General features: G+C 37.8%; 1 protein-coding gene across 4 annotated transcripts in view; it reads left to right on the top strand.

Moving 5' to 3' along the window:
• Positions 1-22,661, top strand: part of MANBA (mannosidase beta) — a 111,206-nt gene that overhangs the window by 30,445 nt on the left and 58,100 nt on the right. For all 4 annotated transcript variants that reach the window (XM_060147644.1, XM_060147643.1, XM_060147647.1 and 1 more), the window contains one exon: positions 14,715-14,866. In XM_060147644.1, coding sequence (XP_060003627.1) covers positions 14,715-14,866 — 152 coding nt within the window. The remainder of the gene's footprint in view (positions 1-14,714; positions 14,867-22,661) is intronic.

The raw sequence follows: 22,661 nt of genomic DNA, 5'->3' as shown, positions 1-22,661 counted from the left end.
ACTCACAGAAGATATCTTGAAACAACAGGAGGTTGTTTCTAAAGGTTTAGAGGTTTTCTAAACCTCTGTTGTGGTCAACTCTATAGGAGTACTGCGTATGTGGCCAGTATTCACAGTGGAGTTCATACAAAAATCAAAGAGATTAATCCTATATATTTTTTCTGCCTCCTGAAAATCATTCTTTGAACCTTGCAGAATTTGCTGTTTTGGAAACGTTTCTTCATGTGTGACATTTTCTGGAAGTTTGGAAAAATTTTATTCATTCTTTTTAATCTCACCTCATCATTGGAAAGAGCTGCAGAAAGTCTTTCCTAGACAAAAGAAATGCTCATTATGAAGCTATGGCACCATAAAGCTAAATTTTGAAAAGCTAATCTCAACTTTGAAGTCCTGTGTGAGCCAAAGCAAATGTGGACATGTGTGAATCAGCTCAGATTTTGTTCTCTGCTAGTGTGGGTTTTCTCGTCTGAATTATCTTTTTTTTTTTTTTCCCTCTCCTTAGTGTAGAATTTTAGATGAGGTTAATCAGATACAAATATATATGCTTTGAGCAATGTACAGTGAAATTCCAAGCTTTTAAAACTCGTCTTTGAAGATAAGTGCACAGAAATTTTGAAGGCTATTCATTTTTCAAAAACAAACAGTAAGGAAATGGACATTTACATAGAAAAAAAAAAAAGAATAAAAATTTGAAGAAGAGTGCCAGGAGAAACAACAGGAGATGCTGATCTTATGTTGCCTGAAGAAATCAAAATAGCAATGTTGAATATACCAACTGTTTTCACCAAGAGCTGGAGATTTGCTCTAAAGCAATGGATCATATATCTGTGTTCACTATTATTCAGCCATTTTCTCTGATTTTGCAGAAGAAGTACTTGAGAAGTGGAGAAATTTTGAACCCAGGGGCATTTGTAAGCAGTTTGAATGGATCTCAAGGAAACGGACATGGATACTTAAGCTTTTTTTGGAATTTAATGTGAAGAGGAATTTTTATGAATCTCTGGCAGACTTATCTTTTTATCTAATACCTTCCCAAAATATTGTATATCTTTGGCTTTATTTGAAAGAATATTTCTAAATTAAAATTAATAAAAGGTGTTTTTCCATCAATTATTCAAGGATAGATTGACAAATCTGGCTATATTCCTTTTTTTTTTTTTTGCAGTACGCGGGCCTCTCACTGTTGTGGCCTCTCCCGTTGCGGAGCACAGGCTCCAGACGTGCAGGCTCAGCGGCCATGGCTCACGGGCCCAGCCGCTCCGTGGCATGTGGGATCTTCCCGGACCGGGGCACGAACCCGTGTCCCCTGCATCGGCAGGCGGACTCTCAACCACTGCGCCACCAGGGAAGCCCTTGACAAGGTTCTTGACATTTTGAGAAGTTAAGGCTCAAATTAGCAAATATTATCCGTTACTATAACAAACCAATATGTAGATGTTAGTTTCTTTTTAAAAATAATTAATATAATCAAATTCATGAATCCAGTACTTCTTCCTTTTTTATACTCTAACATTTATTTTACTTAAAAAACGGTGTGATTATTCATATGGAGTTAAATACAAGAGAACTTTAAGTGTCTGCATTTTTTCTGGCCACTATCATTATTCATTTTATTTCATTATTATTACTGAAAATAGTTTTGTCATATAGAAGAGGGGTATGTTAAAAAGTGATCCTATCTAGTGTCAGATACACGAAATATACATCTGGCTACAAAGATATCAATCAGGTAACTATGCTGATGTGAACTTTAATCTGTTAACTTATGGTTGTGCTGCTGTCTGCAGACTTCTAGGTCACAACAAGGAGAGCCACTCTTGCATCTTCTTGTGCAGGTCTGTTTGAGGAGAGCTCTTTGTGGAGATCCAGCACCAGTTTTCTCAGTATTTCTGCATGTTAGAGGACTTTCAGAGCAGACAGAAATGTGGGGTTGGTTGTCACTAAAAATGCATGACAGTAGAGATGAAATTGTTTTAGAAAGTGTACTTTGGAAGTGCATGAAAATTATTTGAAAAATATTTCAGTTAACACTTGCCAATGTTTAGAAATAAGTTTTTTTTTTTTTTTTTTTTTTTTTTTTTTTTTTTTTTTTTTTTGCGGTACGCGGGCCTCTCACTGCTGTGGCCTCTCCCGTTGCGGAGCACAGGCTCCGGACACGCAGGCTCAGCGGCCATGGCCCACGGACCCAGCCGCTCCGCGGCATGTGGGATCCTCCTCGACCGGGGCACGAACCCGTGTCCCCTGCATCGGCAAGCAGACTCTCAACCACCGTGCCACCAGGGAAGCCCCATAAGTTATTTTTTTAAAAAAGAAGAAACTTATTCTTTTGAAAATGTAGTGATACTATGACAGCTTTTTAAGTATTTGACTATAGACAGCTGAGAAGTAATACTCAGTTTATGAATCAATGCTTCATTACATCATCATCTGTCTGGTCTGCCAGAGAAAGAAATTTGAGAAGTATAAGTATATGGTATTTATTTAGTCACAAACCTCTTAAGCCCTTTAGTTAAGATATTCCTAACTCTTGTCTAAAAAAATGTGTTCAGCTATCCTGTACTTTTAAAGTTAATCCTTCTATTTTAAAAATGAGATCATGAAGCTAATTTAAAAAGTAATTTAGTGACTTGCTAATAGAACCTTCAACATTAGATAGAAAAGTTTGGAAATGAAAAATTTTTTAAATTCAAACTGCTTGACTTACACATTTAGGTTCTTAGATATTTAGACCCTCTTCTACTTTTAGACAGTAACTTACTTTGTTGAGCTGTTTAAAATATTTTTGATTTTGTAGGGAGATAGTATATTCACTCTGGTTGTCAATGTGTTACTCAGGCGTCTTTTCAAGAAACCTTTCTCAGAGCCCATTATTTTCTCTGAGGTAAAATCACTTGCTGTAGAAGAAGGCTTTTATGTTACCTGTCAATATTGCCAGAGGACATGGTTTTACTGACACTAATCATAGACAGACCAGCCTTTAACCTCTCAAAGAATGTGCAGAGGGAAACGTGCCTGGTAATTACTGCTTCACCTTGGAGACGGAGGCGCTGTCAGGTGGGTTAGGGTTTACTTTGACTGGGGTCATAAAATTGTTATTGTAGGAACTGGGAGCTAGGGATAGCTGTCTTTTCATGAGAAAATTTGCACAGAAATGAAAAACTATGTTAGAAGATGTGTTTTATCATTAATACTATTTGTAGCATTAATGGATATAAAGAAATAAGTGAGTTCTCTTTTCTCGATTAGTGATGCTCAAAATTTTTTGGACTCAACTGCTTCATATTCTTAAAAATTATTGAGGACCCTAAAGTGCTTTTGTTTTGGGGTAAATATTAAAGCAGAGGTTTAAATCTTTATTCATTTCAACTCACAATACTAAACCCATGACATGTTAATATATGTCATTTTATTAAAAGTAAATGTATTTATAGAATAAAAAAATTTAGTGAGAATAATGATTGTGTTACATGTCTAATGTCTTGCTTATTAGTAGACAGCTGGATTCTCATTTTCTTCTACTTTCAATTAATTTGCAATATATTGTTTTTGTTGAAATATATGAAGAAATTCTGGCCTCACACAGATAACATAGTTGGAAAAGAGAGGAGTATCTTAATAGCCTTTTCAGGTAATTGTAGGTATTTTTTGGTACTGCACTAGAACTTAACAAGTGGTAGTTTCTTAAAGGTTAGTTGCAATGTGGAGCCTAAAACCATTTTGATGAGCTGTTTATACTCCGTTGCATTAAAATCTATTGGTATATCTTGCACTCGTAATGGATTTTTATTTTTTTAAATTGAAGCATATAGTTCATTTACAATGTTGTGTTAATTTCTGCTGTATGGCAAAGTGATTCAGTTATACATATATATATATTCTTTTTTAATATTCTTTTCCATTATAGTTTATCACAGGATATTGAATATAGTTCCCTGTACTATACAGTAGGACCTTGTTATTTATCCATTCTATATATAGTAGTTTGCATCTGCTAACCCCAAATTCCACTCCATCCCTTCCCCCTCTGCTTGGCAACCACTCTATCTGGTTGAGTCTGTTTCTGTTTCATAGATAAGTTCATTTGTATTACATTTTAGATTCCACATGTAAGTGATATCATATGGTATTTGTCTTTCTCTTTTTGACTTACTTCACTTAATATGACAATCTCTAGGTCCATCCATGTTGCCACAAATGGGCAAATGCCACAAATTATTTTGTTCTTTTTTATGGCCGAGTAGTATTCCATTGTATACATGTACCACATCTTCTTTATCCATTCTTCTGTCGATGGACATTTAGGTTGTTTCCGTGTCTTGGCTATTGTGAATAGTGCTGTTATGAATATAAGGGTGCATGTGTCTTTTTGAATTATAGTTTTGTCTGGATATATGCCTAGGAGTGGGATTGCTGTATCATATGGCAACTCTATTTTCAGTTTTTTGAGGAACCTCCATACTTTTTTCCATAGTGGCTGCACCGATTTACATTCCCACCAACAGTACAGGAGGGTTCCCTTTTCTCCACACCCTCTCTAACATTTGTTATTTGTAGACTTTTTAATAATGGCCATTCTGACTGGTGTGAGGTGGTATCTTGCAGTTTTGATTTGCGTTTCTCTAATAATTAGTAATGCTGAGCATCTTTTCACATTCCTGTTGGCCATCAGTATGTCTTCTTTGGAAAATGCCTATTTATATCTTCTGCCTATCTTTAGATGGGGTTATTTGTTTTTTCTGATATTGAGCCACACGAGCTGTTTGTGAATTTTGGAGATTAATCCCTTGTCAGTTGCATCATTTGCAAATATTTTCTCCCAGTCCGTAGGTTGTCTTCTTATTTTGTTTATGGTTTCCTTTGCTGTGCAGAAGCCTGTAAGTTTGATTAGGTCCCATTTGTTTATTTTTGCTTTTATTTCTATTGCCTTGGGAGACTGACCTAAGAAAACATTGGTATGATTTATGTCAGAGAATGTTTTGCCTATGTTCTCTTCTAGCAGTTTAATGGTGTCATGTCTTATAGTTAAGTATGTAAGCCATTTTGAGTCTATTTTTGTGTATGGTATGAGACCATTCTCTTCATAATGGATTTTTTTTTCCACACACACTGTATTTTATTTTTACAAGAGATAAACAAACTGACAGCAAGCATTGTAAATGGATGACCACAGCAAAAGCAACAGTGATTGCAATTACCAAACAGGAAACACACTCATACAATGTCATAATATTGACATTCAGTCCAGTAATCCTCCACTGTAACAGCTCCTTTACTTTGCAGTGAAAATTGATTTGTATATTTTTTGCCTCTGAGTCCTTGTGGGATTTTCTTTTTATTCAAACAGAAACTCACAAAAATTATAATCATCCTCATCAGTTCACTCAGTTGCATGTAATTAATTTTTTTTCATCTTGATCTTTTGTTAGCACTTTTGTGAGTTCATCAGTTTTCCATTAGAGTTCTGAAAATGCTTATTCATTCAATTCAGCAGTATAGTCAGTTACCAGAAACCTGTACTTGTCAGAGTCTTTTCCATGAATTCCTTGAAGATGAAACCCTTTTATAGGAACATTTTTGTGAAAGCATCAGAGTACACCCAGAACTGTCTGTAAATGACAAAAGACTTAAAAATGACCACGGTTAAAGATTTGATGAAAGTTCATAATAATGCAATTGACAAGGAAATTTAGTTATTTCTGAGATATACATTTTAAAGTAATAACTAGAATTATGACTTATAACATTATACCAGAACATATAAGATTTTTAGAAATTTCATGTAATGTCTGAAACATTTATATTAACATATTTCCATACAAATAACCCAAAGAAAGTTTAGTATTAGTTGTTGTCTTTTGTTTGTTTGTTTGTTTTTTTATACCGCAGGTTCTTATTAGTCATCAATTTCATACACATCAGTGTATACATGTCAATCCCAATTGCCCAATTCAGCACCCCACCATCCCCACCCCACCGCGGTTTTCCCCCCTTGGTGTCCACACGTTTCTCCTCTACATCTGTGTCTCAGCTTCTGCCCTACAAACTGGTTCATCAGTACCATTTTTCTAGGTTCCATATACATGTGTTAATATATGATATTTGTTTTTCTCTTTCTGACTTACTTCACTCTGTATGACAGTCTTCAGATCCATCCACATCTCAAAAAATGACCCATGGGCTTCCCAGGTGACGCAGTGGTTGAGAGTCCACCTGCTGATGCACGGGACACGGGTTCGTGCCCCGGTCCGGGAAGATCCCACATGAGCGAGGGGCTGGGCCCGTGAGCCATGATCGCTGAGCCTGTGCGTCTGGAGTCTGTGCTCCGCAACGGGAGAGGCCACAACAGTGAGATGCCCACATACCAAAAAAAAAAAAAAAAAAAAAAGACCCAGTTTCGTTCCTTTATATGGCTGAGTAGTATTCCATTGTATATATGTACCACAACTTCTTTTTTTTTTTTTGCGGTACATGGGCCTCTCACTGTTGTGGCCTCTCCCGTTGTGGAGCACAGGCTCCAGATGCACAGGCTCAGTGACCATGGCTCACGGGCCCAGCCGCTCCACGGCATGTGGGATCTTCCTGGACCGGGGCACGAACCCGCGTCCCCTGCATCGGCAGGTGGACTCTCAACCACTGCGCCACCAGGGAAGCCCTACCACAACTTCTTTATCCATTCGTCTGTCGATGGGCATTTAGGTTGCTTCCATGACCTGGCTATTGTAAATAGTGCTGCAGTGAACATTGGGGTGTATGTGTCTTTTTGAATTATGGTTTTCTCTGGGTATATGCCCAGTAGTGGGATTGCTGGATCATATGGTAATTCTGTTTTTAGTTTTTTAAGGAACCTCCATACTGTTCTCCATGGTGGCTGTATCAATTTACATTCCCACCAACAGTGCAAAAGGGTTCCCTTTTCTCCACACCCTCTCCAGCATTTGTTGTTTGTACATTTTCTGATGATGCCCATTCTAACGGGTGTGAGGTGATACCTCATTGTAGTTTTGATTTGCTTTTCTCTAATAATTAGTGATGTTGAACAGCTTTTCATGTGCTTCTTGGCCATCTGTATGTCATCTTTGGAGAAATGTCTAGTTAGGTCTTCTGCCCATTTTTGGATTGGGTTGTTTGTTTAATATTGAGCTGCAGGAGCTGTTTATATATTTTGGAGATTAATCCTTTGTCCGTTGATTTGTTTGCAAATATTTTCTCCCATTCTGAGGGTTGTCTTTTCGTCTTGTTTTTGGTTTCCTTTGCTGTGCAAAAGCTTTGACGTTTCATTAGGTCCCATTTGTTTATTTTTCTTTTTATTTCCATTACTCTAGGAGGTGGATCAAAAAAGATCTTGCAGTGATTTATGTCAAAGAGTGTTCTTCCTATGTTTTCCTCTAAGAGTTTTATAGTGTCTGGTCTTACATTTAGGTCTCGAATGCATTTTGAGTTTATTTTTGTGTATGGTGTTAGGGAGTGTTCTAAGTTCATTCTTTTACATGTAGCTGTCCAGTTTTCCCAGCACCACTTATTGAAGAGACTGTCTTTTCTCCACTGTATATCTTTGCCTCCTCTGTCATAGATTAGTTGACCATAGGTGCGAGGGTTTATCTCTGGGCTTTCTATCTTGTTGCATTGATCTATGTTTCTGTTTTTGTGCCAGTACCATACTGTCTTGATTACTGTAGCTTTGTAGTGTAGACTGAAGTCAGGGAGTCTGATTCCTCCAGCTCTGTTTTTTTTCCCCTCAAGACTGCTTTGGCTATTCGGGGTCTTTTGTGTCTCCATACAAATTTTAAGATGATTTGTTCTAGTTCCATAAAAAATGCCATTGGTAATTTGATAGGGATTGCGTTGAATCTGTAGATTGCATTGGGCAGTATAGTCATTTTCACAATATTGGTTCTTCCAATCCAAGAACATGGTATATCTCTCCATCTGTTGGTATCATCTTTAATTTCTCTCATCATTGTCTTATAGTTTTCTGCATACAGGTCTTTTGTTTCCCTACATAGTTTTTTTTTTTTCCCCCTAGGTAGGTTTATTCCTAGGTATTTTATTCTTTTTGTTCCAATGGTAAATGGGAATGTTTCCATAATTTCTCTTTCAGATTTTTCATCATTACTGTATAGGAATGCAAGAGATTTCTGTGCATTAATTTTGTATCCTGCAACTTTACCAAATTCACTGATTAGCTGTAGTAGTCTTCTGGTGGCATTTTTAGGATTCTCTATGTATAGTATCATGTCATCTGCAAACAGTGACAGTTTTACTTCTTCTTTTCCAATTTGTATTCCTTTTATTTCTTTTTCTTCTCTGATTGCCGTGGCTAGGACTTCCAAAGCTATGTTGAATAATAGTGGTGAGAGTGGACATCCTTGTCTCGTTCCTGATCTTAGAGGAAATGCTTTCAGTTTTTCACCATTGAGAATGATGTTTGCTGTGGGTTTGTCATATATGGACTTTATTATGTTGAGGTAGGTTCCCTCTATGCCCACTTTATGGAGAGTTTTTATCATAAATGGGTGTTGAATTTTGTCACAAGCTTTTTCTGCATCTATTGAGACGATCATATGGTTTTTATTCTTCAATTTGTTAATATGGTGTATCACACTGATTGATTTGCATATGTTGAAGAATCCTTGCATCCCTGGGATAAATCCCACTTGATCATGGTGTGTGATCCTTTTAATGTGTTGTTGGATTCTGTTTGCTAGTATTTCTTGAGGATTTTTGCATCTATATCCATCAGTAATATTGGTCTGTAATTTTCTTTTCTTGTAGTATCTTTGTCTGGTTTTGGTATCAGGGTGACTGTGGCCTCATAGAATGAGTTTGGGAGTGTTCCTTCCTCTGCAGTTTTTTGGAAGAGTTTGAGCAACATGGGTGTTAGCTCTTCTCTAAATGTTTGATAGGATTCCCCTGTGAAGCCATATGGTCCTAGACTTTTGTTTGCTGGACGATTTTTAATCACAGTTTCAATTTCATTACTTGTGATTGGTCTGTTCATATTTTCTATTTCTTCCTGGTTCAGTCTTGGAAGGTTATACCTTTCTAAGAATTTGTCCATTTCTTCCAGGTTGTCCATTTTATTGGCATAGAGTTGCTTGTAGTAGTCTCTTAGGATGCTTTGTATTTCTGAGGTGTCTGTTCTAACTTCTCCTTTTTCATATCTAATTTTATTGATTTGAGTCCTCTCCCTCTTTTTCTTGGTGAGTCTGGCTAATGGTTTATCAATTTTGTTTATCGCCTCAAAGAACTAGCATTTAGTTTTATGGATCTTTGCTATTGTTTTCTTTGTTTCTGTTTCATTTTTTTCTGCTCTGATCTTTATGATTTCTTTCCTTCTGCTAACTTTGGGTTTTGTTTGTTCTTCTGTCTCTAGTTCCTTTAGGTGTAAGGTTAGATTGTTTACTTGAGATTTTTCTTGTTTCTTGAGGTAGGATTAAATTGCTGTAAACTTCCCTCTTAGAACTGCTTTTACTGCATCCCATAGGTTTTGGATCGTCATGTTTTCATTGTCATTTGTCTCTAGGTATTTTTTGATTTCCTCTTTGATTTCTTCGTGATCTCTTGGTTATTTAGTAGTGTATTGTTTAGCCTCCATGTGTTTGTGTTTTTTACGTTTTTTTCCCTGTAATTCATTTCTAATCTCATAGCATTGTGGTCAGAAAAGATGCTTGATATGATTTCAATTTTCTTAAATTTACTGAGGCTTGATTTGTGACCCAAGATGTGATGTATCCTGGAGAATGTTCCATGTGCACTTGAGAAGAAAGTGTAATCTGCTGTTTTTGGATGGAATGTCCTATAAATATCAATTAAATCTATCTGGTGTATTGTGTCATTTAAATCTTCTGTTTCCTTATGTATTTTCATTTTGGATGATCTGTCCATTGGTGTAAGTGAGGTGTTAAGGTCCCCCACTATTATTGTGTTACTTTCGATTTCCTCTTTTATAGCTGTTAGCAGTTGCCTTATGTATTGAGGTGCTTCTGTGTTGGGTGCATATATATTTATAATTGTTATATCTTCGATTGAACCCTTGATCATCATGTAGGGTCCTTCCTTGTCTCTTGTAACATTGTTTATTTTAAAGTCTATTTTATCTGATATGAGTATTGCTACTGCAGCTTTCTTTTGATTTCCATTTGCATGGAATATCTTTTTCCATCCCCTCACTTTCAGTCTGTTTGTGTCCCTAGGTCTTACGTGGGTCTCTTGTAGACAGCTATATATGGGTCTTGTTTTTGTATCCATTCAGCAAGCATGTGTCTTTTGGTTGGAGCATTTAATCCATTCACGTTTAAGGTAATTATCGATATGTATGATCCTATGACCATTTTCTTAATTGTTTTGGGTTTGTTTTTGTAGGTCCTTTTCTTCTCTTGTGTTTCCCACTTAGAGAAGTTCCTTTAGCATTTGTTGTAGTGCTGGTTTGGTGGTGCTGAATTCTCTTAGCTTTTGCTTGTCTGTAAAGCTTTTGATTTCTCCATCAAATCTGAATGAGATCCTTGCTGGGTAGAGTAATCTTGGTTGTAGGTTCTTCCCTTTTATCACTTTAGGTATATCATGCCACTCCCTTCTGGCTTGTAGAGTTTCTGCTGAGAAATCAGCTGTTAACCTTATGGGAGTTCCCTTGTATGTTACTTGTTGTTTTTCCCTTGTTGCTTTCAATAATTTTTCTTTGTCTTTAATTTTTGTCAATTTGATTACTATGTGTCTTGGCGTGTTTCTTCTTGGGTTTATCCTATATGGGACTCACTGCGCTTCCTGGACTTGGGTGGCTATTTCCTTTCCCATGTTAGGGAAGTTTTCGACTATAGTCTCTTCAAATATTTTCTCTGGTCCTTTCTCTCTCTCTTCTCCTTCTGGGACCCCTATAATGTGAATGTTGTTGCGTTTAATGTTGTCCCAGAGGTCTCTTAGGCTGTCTTCATTTCTCTTCATTCTTTTTTCGGTTCCACAGCAGTGAATTCCACCATTCTGTCTTCCAGGTCTCTTATCCATTCTTCTGCCTCAGTTATTCTGCTATTGATTCCTTCTAGTGTAGGTTTCATGTCAGTTATTGTATTGTTCATCTCTGTTTGTTTGTTCTTTAATTCTTCTAGGTCTTTGTTAAGCATTTCTTGCATCTTCTCGATCTTTGCCTCCATTCTTCTTCCGAGGTCCTGGATCATCTTCACTCTCATTATTCTGAATTCTTTTTCTGGAAGGTTGCCTATCTCCACTTCATTTAGTTGTTTTTCTGGCGTTTTATCTTGTTCCTTTATCTGGTACATAGTCCTGTGCCTTTTCATCTTGTCTGTCTTTCTGTGAATGTGGTTTTTGTTCCACAGGCTGAAGGATTGTAGTTCCTCTTGCTTCCCATAATGGCTTTTTATCCATATATGTTATTGTAATATAATGCATTGGTTATTTGAAAAATGTTGGCATCTAGAGATTTTTAAATGTTTTCAAATCTTAAACTATTTTAGTATATAAATCACATTCAAATTTGTTAACATTACCATTGATGACTTTTGGGAAGCTGTCAAGCTCATGGTTGTGTATACAAGTTTTACTAAATCCTAATTTTTAACTGTTACTTGCCTTGAACTGACAAGACTCACTTCAGTCATTTTCAAGAAAATGTCTACCAGGTCACCAAGTCTGAATAACCATAGTTTGTCTGGCAGTTCTTTCAAGTTAAAAGAACCAGGTTTTATAAACCAGATGGCTAATTCAGCTTACAACTCAAACTGTGGCCCAGATACGTTTCCTTAAGACATCCATCATGCGTGATGCTTTATTCATAGTTCCTATTTCATCATACAGTCTAGTACAGTGATGTGTACTCAAGGTTGGGGTTTAATAGAATTAATAATTTTTATTGCTTTATCAAAGACATCCTGAAGTGAAACTGCCCCCCCACTCCCCCTCCAATAATGCATGAAAGTGAAGGATACAGTGGCTACTAGCACAGTTTGGAGGCACTGCCTTGATTTTTGCCATGGCACCAGCAGTGTTACCCATTGTAAAACTCTCTCAGCTAATATGTGTGCTTCTCCAGCAAATGCAGTGTGAAAACCAACCCTATGAGATACTCTAGTGCTTTTTGTCATTGCTAGTTTTTAAAACATTATAATACAATGTAAAACAATGTATTACAATGTAATAAAGAATGTTAGCCTTTTGAAGAGTTTATCTGTCTAAGTTTAAAATATTCAGTTCCTTTTTCTTTATACTTAGAATGATTGGTCTCAAAATGATACAACAACGTAACTGGCACCATAAATATTATTTTTAAGTGTTCCATTGCATAAGATACAATAAGATAAATTATTAACATCTACAAAGTGGAGGGCAATATGGCTTTCATCACAGTCTCATTTCTTATTTATCATTTCACCCAGTTTCTTTGGAGTAGGTTCCTCCCTTCCTTGAGTCAGAAGACTCTCTGATATGTCAGTTTCATTTTTTCAGCACTTTTAAATGTAGACAGTGTGGTTGTAGGTGAGAATGTTAGTCTTCTAATCCCATTTTAAGACAACAATTTAAGACAAAAATTAGGGAAAAGCATATTAAAAGTAAGTTTTCTTTTAGAATGAGATAAAATATTGTTTAAATGAGTCTCAATTAAAATTAAAATTTGTTTTTATTTGAAAACTTAAGAATATTACCTGAAACAAGTTAACAAAAGTACCTAGTCCTTTTGTGTTTCTGTGTAAGTTGCAAGGAAAACTTTGAGATTCAAAATAAGAATTTATTGAACAGTAATGAGGCTACAGAGATTATAGCAGGAATAACCAGCGGCAGCTAGTAAGAGCACAGTAGTACTGAGAACAAATTGAGTTAATCTCTGGAAATGTACCTCTTCATACCCTCAACCTCTGCTAGAGAAGTAGAACACACCAGAATACACAAGCACACATTCCATTAGCTGTCAGAATGACCATGTCATTACACATCACATAGCTTCTGGAAAATTCCACTGTACACTCAAAAGAGAGTAAGAGTGAAAAGGCAAATGATGTTTTAGCTTTACTGTGAAAATAATTTTGAACTCAGGAACCCCCTTGAAAGGTTCCCAGGGATCTCATATGGTCCCCTGGCCACATTTAAAGAACTGCTGTTCTAGATGTTTGAATCTACCATCAAGATGTTTTAAAAGTTACCTCTGGGGCTTCCCTGAGTGGCGCAGTGGTTGAGGGTCTGCCTGCTGATGCAGGGGACACGGGTTCGTGCCCCGGTCCGGGAAGATCCCACATGCCGCGGAGTGGCTGGGCCTGCGAGCCATGGCCGCTGAGCCTGCACTTCCGGAGCCTGTGCTCCACAACTGGAGAGGCCACAACAGTGAGAGGCCCACGTACCGCAAAAAAAAAAAAAAAGTTACCTCTGGCAGTAACCATTATTTTTTTGCATCCTAAAACAGGTGTAGTAATTCCATGTCAAGATCCTCCTCATCCAGGCCTTGTTCTGTGTCTTCTCATAAAGTTAACTCTGATATATTTTGTCATGTCATATTAATTAGGGCAAGAGTCAGAAAGTGGAAGAATGGTGGGCACTTTTATTACATGAAATAAGTTGATTTATTAATTATTTTTAACTAGAGAAGAAATGCATAATCTTGATTTCAAGACAGGACTTTGTTGGTATAGAAATGTGTCTCTCAGTACTTGATCCAGTTTATGGCTGGAAAGAATGAAGATCTGGATAAGAATGTCAATCTTTGCTATCTAGGGTCTTGCTGCTCACTTCTTAACTGTAGGGAAACCTGGCTGGACTGTCACAGGGACAAAGGTCTCAGCTTCTTCTCACGTAGCAAGGATAACACTGGACTGTGTGCTTCCATCTTTTCTTCCAGTTGGAGCACCACTTACATCTCCAGTCTCCATACCAGTGCTGTCTCAGACATTGAGTTTGATGTGATAATTAGTTAGGATTAAATTGCCCATTAAGCAAAATGACTTTATAATAATATGCTATTAAAATTGGAAAGTTGTTAGATTATGAAATACCTTGTACTGTATTTCTTTGATTGTAAAATGCATGTTTTGGCACATTTTAATAACACTGAAATAAGAATGTGTTTTTCAAAGGTGCATCAGATTAACTGGTGACATATTTTCCCCTCTTTTGTGAAATAGTATCAGTTTTTGTTTTAATTTTGAAGTGTTATCTCAAATATATTTCTTTTGACATAATTGCAAATGCCTACATCATGGGGAAGGCTACAGTATATTTCACTCTTTAATGGTTTCTGTATTTTTCTTTTCAAAGAGAAATAACAGGACCTGGCAATAATTTCTTTATATATATTTTTTCTAAAATGTGCACTTCCATATTAAGTACTTCATAGCAGATAGAAAATTAACACTAATTTATGTTCCTGTAAACTGCTCAGAAGTTTACTTAAAAAAAATCTCTTTTGGGGGCTTCCCTGGTGGCACAGTGGTTGAGGGTCCGCCTGCCGATGCAGGGGACACGGGTTCATGCCCTGGTCTGGGAGGATCCCACAGGCCGCGGAGCAGCTGGGCCTGTGAGCCATGGCCACTGAGCCTGCGTGTCCGGAGCCTGTGCTCCGCAGAGGGAGAGGCCACAACAGTGAGAGGCCCGCGTACCGCAAAAAAAACCCAAAACTCTTTTGCTTATTTTTTTAAGGCTATAGTAAACAATACAGTTTGGTTTTGTCATATGCTTATGTTTTAAATTTCATATTCATTATTTAATTCTGTTAATAATAGGTTTATTTTAGGACAGTGGAACTCATAGAAGAGCCCATAAAAGGATCTCGTGGTCTGAGTTTCTACTTCAAAATTAATGGACTTCCAATATTTCTGAAAGGCTCGAATTGGATTCCCCCAGATTCATTCCAGGATCGAGTAACCTCTGCCTTGTAAGTTATCATCTTTTATTTCTTGTTCCTCTTCATATTATCAGTCCCACAGAGCTTAAGAGCTACTCATTTTAACTTTTTTTAGTTCCAGTGGAAGGAACCAAGCGGTAATATATAATTCTAGGATGATGGAAATTTTAGAAAGGATTTTAAAATCATTTATTTCATTCTCATGAGCTATAGGTAGTCTTACAGCTAAACTATTTGAGACTGCTGAACTCATCCAACTTTTATAAATTGTTTCTAGAGGAACAAGAAAATGACTAATGCACATTTTGGATAGTTAGCCCCTTTGGGGGAAAAATATGATTAAATTTGGATTTTTTTCTTTTTTTTTTTTGAAGAATGCCTTTTTTTTTTTTTTGCACACTTAAAAAGAAATAGGAACCCATATTTACCTTTTCATGCTAAGGTATTTGCACATTCTTTCAATTTTACCTTAATAAAGAGAACTAAAGAAATTTAAAAATTCAAAGTGTTTTTCTGAAGCTTTGAGAATAGAATTTAACAAGAAAGTATTTCCTGATTAGGTTTATAAACTACTATCTTTGTAACAGTGAAAATAAGCTTTGTGAAGTGAAAATAAACACATTTAACTTATTTAAATGTACAAACATGCATTGACGTATATCTTATGTTTAGAATGTAGATGTGGCTGGTAAGTAAACTCTAATTTTGCCAAAAGTTGTAGTAATATCCTTTTACTTCAAAATGTGTATAATGTTTTGAATTTCATATGAAAATGCAATCATTCTCCAGACACAACACAGATAATTTGCTGACTCTTCTCCTTTTCAAATGCTCCTTTCCACTCCTGGCAGGTTGGCAGTGGCTGTACAGCACAGTTGGGTCAATTAGTAAACCTGCCCATAGGTGGCTTTGCTGGGAGCACAGTGCTCTGAGTGTGTGGTCATCCTGTTATTGGCCTTTTTCCTTCCTTTCTGAATGCTGTTCTGGAAATGGAGGGTACATACTCTCAACGTGGCTGCAAATTTCTGTACTTAACCTGAGGGTGATGTCAATAGAAATTGGAAACGCAGAAAGGAAGTTTACTAGATAAAGGAATACTGGACTGGAGGAATTGTAAAAAGGAATGAGAGAGAGCTAAATACTAATATTCAAAATTTGATTTTTATCGTATAGTTTGAAATGGTTATATAAAATAAGCACATACTTTCCAAGGTTTACAGTATTTTTCTACAGGAGTAACTTTAAGACAAAAATTTAGGAGGATTCAAGATGGCGGAGGAGTAGGTAGACGTGGAGTTCATCTCTCTTCATGGATGCATCAGGAATACATCTATAGATGCAACAATTCTCACTGAACACAAGTTGAAAACTAGCAGAAGACCTTGGACAATGTAAAGGACTGTAAAGATCCCTGCATAACTGGGTAGGATGGAAAAAAGCAAGGGAGAAAGAGGAGGAGAGGAAGCGGAATGGGACCTGCACCCTCGGGAGGGGGAGCTGAAGCAGAGGAGAGATTCCCAAATGCGGAGAAACCCCCTCTGTAATGGGGATACCCCCTCTCCGATGGGGAAATCCACTGGGACAGAATGGAAGCATTTGATGCTGTCGGAAGAGCTTGAAGCTGCTGATCTGTGGCAGACGGAACAGAGTGAGAACTACACAGATGGTCCGTACCTCGGCCCTATGTGCCCCGCACTGGGATGTGTGTTCACAGGTGTGCAAGGGGGCTGGGAGCTGGTGTGTGGGGATTGGAGAACAGGCCCAGAGCGAGAACTGCTGTTGGTTGTGGGGAGACGGACTGAGGGGACGGGAGGGAAGAAATCCACAGCAGGGAATGCCTATGGAGGAAGACTGGACAGCCATGGAAGCAGGGCACTACTGCTGAGTCCCACGCAGGGGGAGGAGCCACTGTTGTAACCTCTCTCTCCCCACGTGTCGTCGCCTGCCGACGACAATAAAAGAAGCCTGCTCAGGGCTGGCTCTTGTGTGTTGGCTGCTGAGACATCAAAAAGCCCCCTCAGAGCTGGCCCTCACGTGCTGGCTGCAGGGCAATTAAAAAAATAAACAACCACCCTCTCAGGGCTGGCCCTCACATGCCTTATGCTGGGCCCTGGAAAAGGCCCTCACTAGGGCCATATCTCTTGCACCCATGGCTGCCGGCTCCCCTGTGCATTTGGCACCGCTGGAGCTCCCGTGATCCAAGAAGTCATACCACCTCTGCACCCGGTCCTCACAGGGCCAGACCCAAGAGCTCCAAGGCAGCCTCAGGACCAGACTCCTGTGGGCGGACCACACGCAGAGGTGGGGATAAAACCAAAGCTGAACCCCAGGGACGGGGTGACTAAGGAAGAGGATGGAAAATCTTTCCATCAGCTGTACAAGCTGCAGATTAAATCCCCACAATCAGCTAGGAAGACCCTGTGTCTATGGAACATCTGAGTAGACAATGAGTGTTCCCACAAATGAAAACGGTCCAGCTCTGGCAGCTGTGGACTTTGGGGGCAGCACACACAGGAAGTGGGCCACATCAGAGTCAGAGGGGTCCCCACAGGGCCCACAGCAGATCTGGAGACCAGCCCAGAGGCAGAGGAGGGGCTCCTGGGGAGGCAGAGGGGGACTATGGCTCACTGCGTGTGCAAGGACCTTCACAGCAGATACCCCAGGGAAACATAATTATTACTATTAATTTTATTATGTTTTGATTCATTCTGTTGTTGGTTCTGGCTTCTCTTTTTTTTTTCCTTTGGTTTCTTTTTCTTTCTTTTTGTGTTTGTTCTTATTTTAGTTTTTTTTTTTTTATTTAGTCTTTTGGGATCTCTGTGTTTTATAACATATTTATTTTTTTATACATTTCTATTTTTACTTTGCTTTTCTGTTGTTCTGTGTTCTTTTCCCTAATTTTTTTCTTCCTCTTTTTCTTCAGTTTTTTTTTTAATATTTCCATTTCTATTTTGCTTTTCTGTTCTGTGTTTTTTCCCTTTTTATTTTATTATTATTATTTTTAAATCATTGTTATCAGTTTGTTCTATTTCCTTGCTTTATTCTTCAGTGGGCACACTGGTTTGGTTTTGTTTTTAGGTTATGTGTTTCTGTTAGTATTAATCCTAATTGATTTCATTTTTGAGTTCTATTTGTCTGGTTGTTCTCTTGCCTTTTGTTTTATTTGCCTCTGTTTTTGTTTCTTTTACGTGTGTGTGTATTTCCTTGTTTCTGTTTGTTTGGTTTTGTTTTTAACATTTCTCTGGGGTTTTGTTTGTCTTTTTTTTTAATATATTTTCTACTTTATTATTACTTTTTTAGATTTCTGTTTCTATGTTGCTTTTCTGTTCTGTCTTCTTTCCCCTTTCTCTTTCTCTTCTTTTTCTTCTTTAAAATGTCATTTTTTTCAGTTTTGTTTCCTTGCTTCATTCTTCGGTTGGCACTCTGCTGTGGTTTTGTTTTTTGGTTTTGGGCTTTTGTCGGCTTTCTTAATTGCTTGATTTTGTCTTGGGTTCTTTTGTTTGTCTGGTTATTCTCTTGCTATTTGCTTTACTTGGTTCTGTTTTTGTTTCTTTTGTGTGTGAGCATTTCCTTGTTTCTGTTTCTATTTGTTTGATTTTACTTTTTACCATTTGTCTGGGGTTTTGTTAGACTTTTTTTTCTTTTTTTTTTTTAAACCCCTTTATTGCCGGGACAAGCGACTTGCAGGGTGTTGGTCCCTCGACCAGAAGTCGGGCCTGAGGCTCTGGAGTGGGAACACTGAGTCCAGGATGCTGGACCAGTAGAGAATTCCCAGCCCCGGGGAAGATTAATCTCTGAGAGCTCTCACGGAGGTCTCTATCTGAATCCAAGACCCGGATTCACCCAACTGCCAGCAGCTCCCAGTGCTGGACGCCTCACACCAAACAACAAACAGGACAGGAACACAAATGCACCCATCAGCACACAGACTACCTAAAGCCATACTAAGCTCACAGACACCCCAAAGCATACCACCTGACACAGCCCTACTCATCAGAGGGAAAAGACTCAGCTTCACCCACCAGAACACAGGCACCAGTCCCTCCCATCAGGAAGCCTACACAAGACACTGGACCAACCCCACCACTGGGCAGAGAACAGAAGCAAGAGGAACTACGACCCTGCAGCTGAGGGAAAGGAGCCCTCAAATACTGTAAATTACACAAAATGAGAAGACAGAGAAATATCTTACAGGCAAAGGAGCAAGATAAAAACCCACAAGACCAAATAAATGAAGAGGAAATAGGCAAAGTACCTGAAAAAGAATTCAGAGTAATGATAGTAAAGATGATTCAAAATCTTGGAAATATAATAGACAAAATACAAGAAATATTTAACAAGGACCTAGAAGATCTAAAGAGCAAACAAACAGTAATGAACAGCACAATAACTGAAATTAAAAATACTCTAGGGCTTCCCTGGTGGTGCAGTGGTTGAGAGTCTGCCTGCCGATGCAGGGGACATGGGTTCGTGTCCACATGCCGTGGAGCGGCTAGGCTCGTGAGCCATGGACGTTGAGCCTGCACGTCCGGAGCCTGTGCTCCGCAACAGGAGAGGCCACAACAGTGAGAGGCTCACATACTGCAAAAAAAAAAAAAAAAAAAAAAATACTCTAGAAGGAATCAATAGCAGAATAACTGAGGCAGAAGAACGGATAAATGAGCTGGAAGATAGAATGGTGGAAATAACTGCCACAGAGCAGAATAAAGAAAAAAGAATGAAAGGAATGGAGGACAGTCTCAGAGACCTCTGGGACAACATTAAACACACCAACATTCAAATTAAAGGTGTTCCAGAAGAAGAAGAAAAAAAGAAAGGGTCTGAGAAAATATTTGAAGAAATTATAGTTAAAAACTTCCCCAACATGGGAAAGGAAATAGTCAAGTCCAGGAAATGCAGAGAGTTGCATACAGGATAAACCCAAGGAGAAACACGGTGAGACACATATGAATGAAACAAAAATTAAACACAAAAAATATTAAAATCAGCATGGGAAAAGCAACAAATAATATACAAGGGAATCCCCATAAGGTTAACAGCTGATCTTTCAGCAGAAACTCTACAGGCCAGAAGGGAGTGGCAAGATATATTTAAAGTGATGAAAGGGAAAAACCTACAACCAAGATTACTCTACCCAGCAAGGATCTCATTCAGATTTGACATAGAAATCAAAAGCTTTACAGACAAGCAAAAGTTAAGAGAATTCAGCATCACCAACCAGCTTTACAACAAATGCTAAAGGAACTTCTCTAGGCAGGAAACACAAGAGAAGGAAAAGACCTACAAAAACAAACCCAAAACAATTACAAAAATGGTAATAGGAATATGCATATCAATAATTACCTTAAATGTAAATGGATTAAATGCCCCAACGAAAAGACACAGACTGGCTGAATGGATACGAAAACAAGATCCGTATATATGCTGTCTACTAGAGACCAACTTCAGACCTAGGGACACATACAGACTGAAAGTGAGGGGATGGAAAAAGACATTACATGCAAATGGGAATTAAAAGAAAGCTGGAGTAGCAATACTCATATCAGACAAAAAAGACTTTAAAATAAAAACTACTATAAGAGACAATGAAGGACACTATATGATCAAGGGATCAATCCAAGAAGAAGATATAACAATTGTAAATATCTATGCATCCAACATAGGAGTACCGCAATACATAAGGCAAATGCTAACAGCCATAAAAGGGGAAATCAACAATAACACAGTAATAGTAGGGTGACTTTAACACCCCACTTACACCAATGGACAGATCATCCAAAATGAAAATAAACAAGGAAACACAAGCTTTAAATAACACATTAGACCAGATGGACTTAATTGCTATTTATGGGACATTCCATCCAAAAACAACAGAATACACTTTCTTCTCAACTGCACATGGAACATTCTGCAGGATAGATCACATTTTGGGTCACAACTCAAGCCTCAGTAAATTTAAGAAAATTGAAATCATATCAAGAATCTTTTCTGATCACAGCATTATGAAACTAGATATCAATGACAGGAAAAGAACTATAAAAAATACAAACGCATGGAGGCTAAACAATACACTACTAAATAACCAAGAGATCACTAAAGAAATCAAAGAGGAAATCAAAAGTACCTAGAAACAAATGATAATGAAAACACGATGACCCAAAACCTATGGGATGCAGCAAAAGCAGTTCTAAGTGGGAAGTTTATAGCAATACAATCCTACCTCAAGAAATAAGAAAAATCTGAAATAAACAACCTAACCTTATACCTAAAGCAATTAGAGAAAAACAAAAAAACCCCAAAGTTAGCAGAAGGAAAGAAATCATAAAGATCAGATCAGAAATAAAGGAAAAAGAAATGAAGGACACAATAACAAATATCAAAAAAACTAAAAGCTGGTTCTTTGAGAAGATAAACAAAATTGATAAACCATTAGCCAGACTCATCAGGAAAAAAAGGGAGAAGGCTCAAATCAACAGAGTTAGAAATGAAAAAGGAGAAGTAACAACTGACACTGCCGAAATACAAAGTGTCATAGACTACTACAACCAACTCTATGCCAATAAAATGGACAACCTGGATTAAATGGACAAATTCTTAGAAAAGGACAAACTCATTCTATGAGGCCAACATCACCCTGATACCAAAACCAGACAAAGATGTCGCAAGGAAAGAAAATTACAGGCCAGTATCACTGATGAACATAGATGCAAAAATCCTCAACAAAATACTAGCAAACAGAATCCAACAACCCATTAAAAGGATGATACAGCATGATCAAGTGGGATTTATCCCAGGAATGCAAGGATTCTTCAACATATGCAAATCAGTCAATGTGATACACCATATTAACAAACTGAAGGATAAAAACTATATGATCATCTCAATAGGTGCAGAAAATAACATTCCATTGTACATATGTGCCACATCTTCTTTATCCATTCATCTGTTATGGGCATTTAGGTTGCTTCCATGTCCTGGCAATTGTAAAGTGCTGCAGTGAACATTGTGGTACATGTACCTTTTTGAATTATGGTTTTCTCAGGATATATGCCCAGTAGTGGGATTGCTGGGTCATATGGTAGTTCTGTTCAGTGCAATCCCTATCAAATTACCAATGGTATTTTTTCACAGAACTAGGACAAAAAATTTTACAGTTTGTATGGAAACCCATAAGACCCCGAATAGCCAAAGCAATCTTGAGAAAGAAAAACGGAGCTGGAGGAATCAGGCTCCCTGACTTCAGACTATACTACAAAGCTACAGTAATCAAGACAGTATGGTACTGGCACAAAAACAGAAATATAGATCAATGGAAATGGGTAGAAAGACCAGAGATAAACCCACGCACATATGGTCACCTTATCTTTGACAAAGGAGGCAAGAATATACAATGGAGAAAAGACAGTCTCTTCAACAAGTGATGCTGGGAAAACTGGACATGTAAAAAATGAAATTAGAACACTTCCTAACACCATACACAAAAATAAACTCAAAACGGATTAAAGACCTAAACGTAAGGCCAGGCACTGTAAAACTCTTAGAGGAAAACATAGGCAGAACACTCTATGACATAAATCACAGCAAGATCCTTGTTGACCCACCTCCTAGAGAAATGGAAATAAAAACAAAAATAAACAAATGGGACGTAATGAAACTTAAAAGCTTTTGCACAGCAAAGGAAACCATGAACAACAGGAAAAGACAACCCTCAGAATGGGAGAAAATATTTGCAAATGAAGCAACTGACAAGGATTAATCTCCAAAATTTACAAGCAGCTCATGCAGCTCAATATCAAAAAAGGAAACAACCCAATCCAAAAATGGG

Source organism: Lagenorhynchus albirostris, chromosome 4 (genome assembly GCF_949774975.1).
Source record: "Lagenorhynchus albirostris chromosome 4, mLagAlb1.1, whole genome shotgun sequence".
In the NCBI taxonomy this organism is placed as follows: Eukaryota; Metazoa; Chordata; class Mammalia; order Artiodactyla; family Delphinidae; genus Lagenorhynchus; species Lagenorhynchus albirostris.
This window is presented reverse-complemented; position numbering and strand designations above follow the sequence as displayed.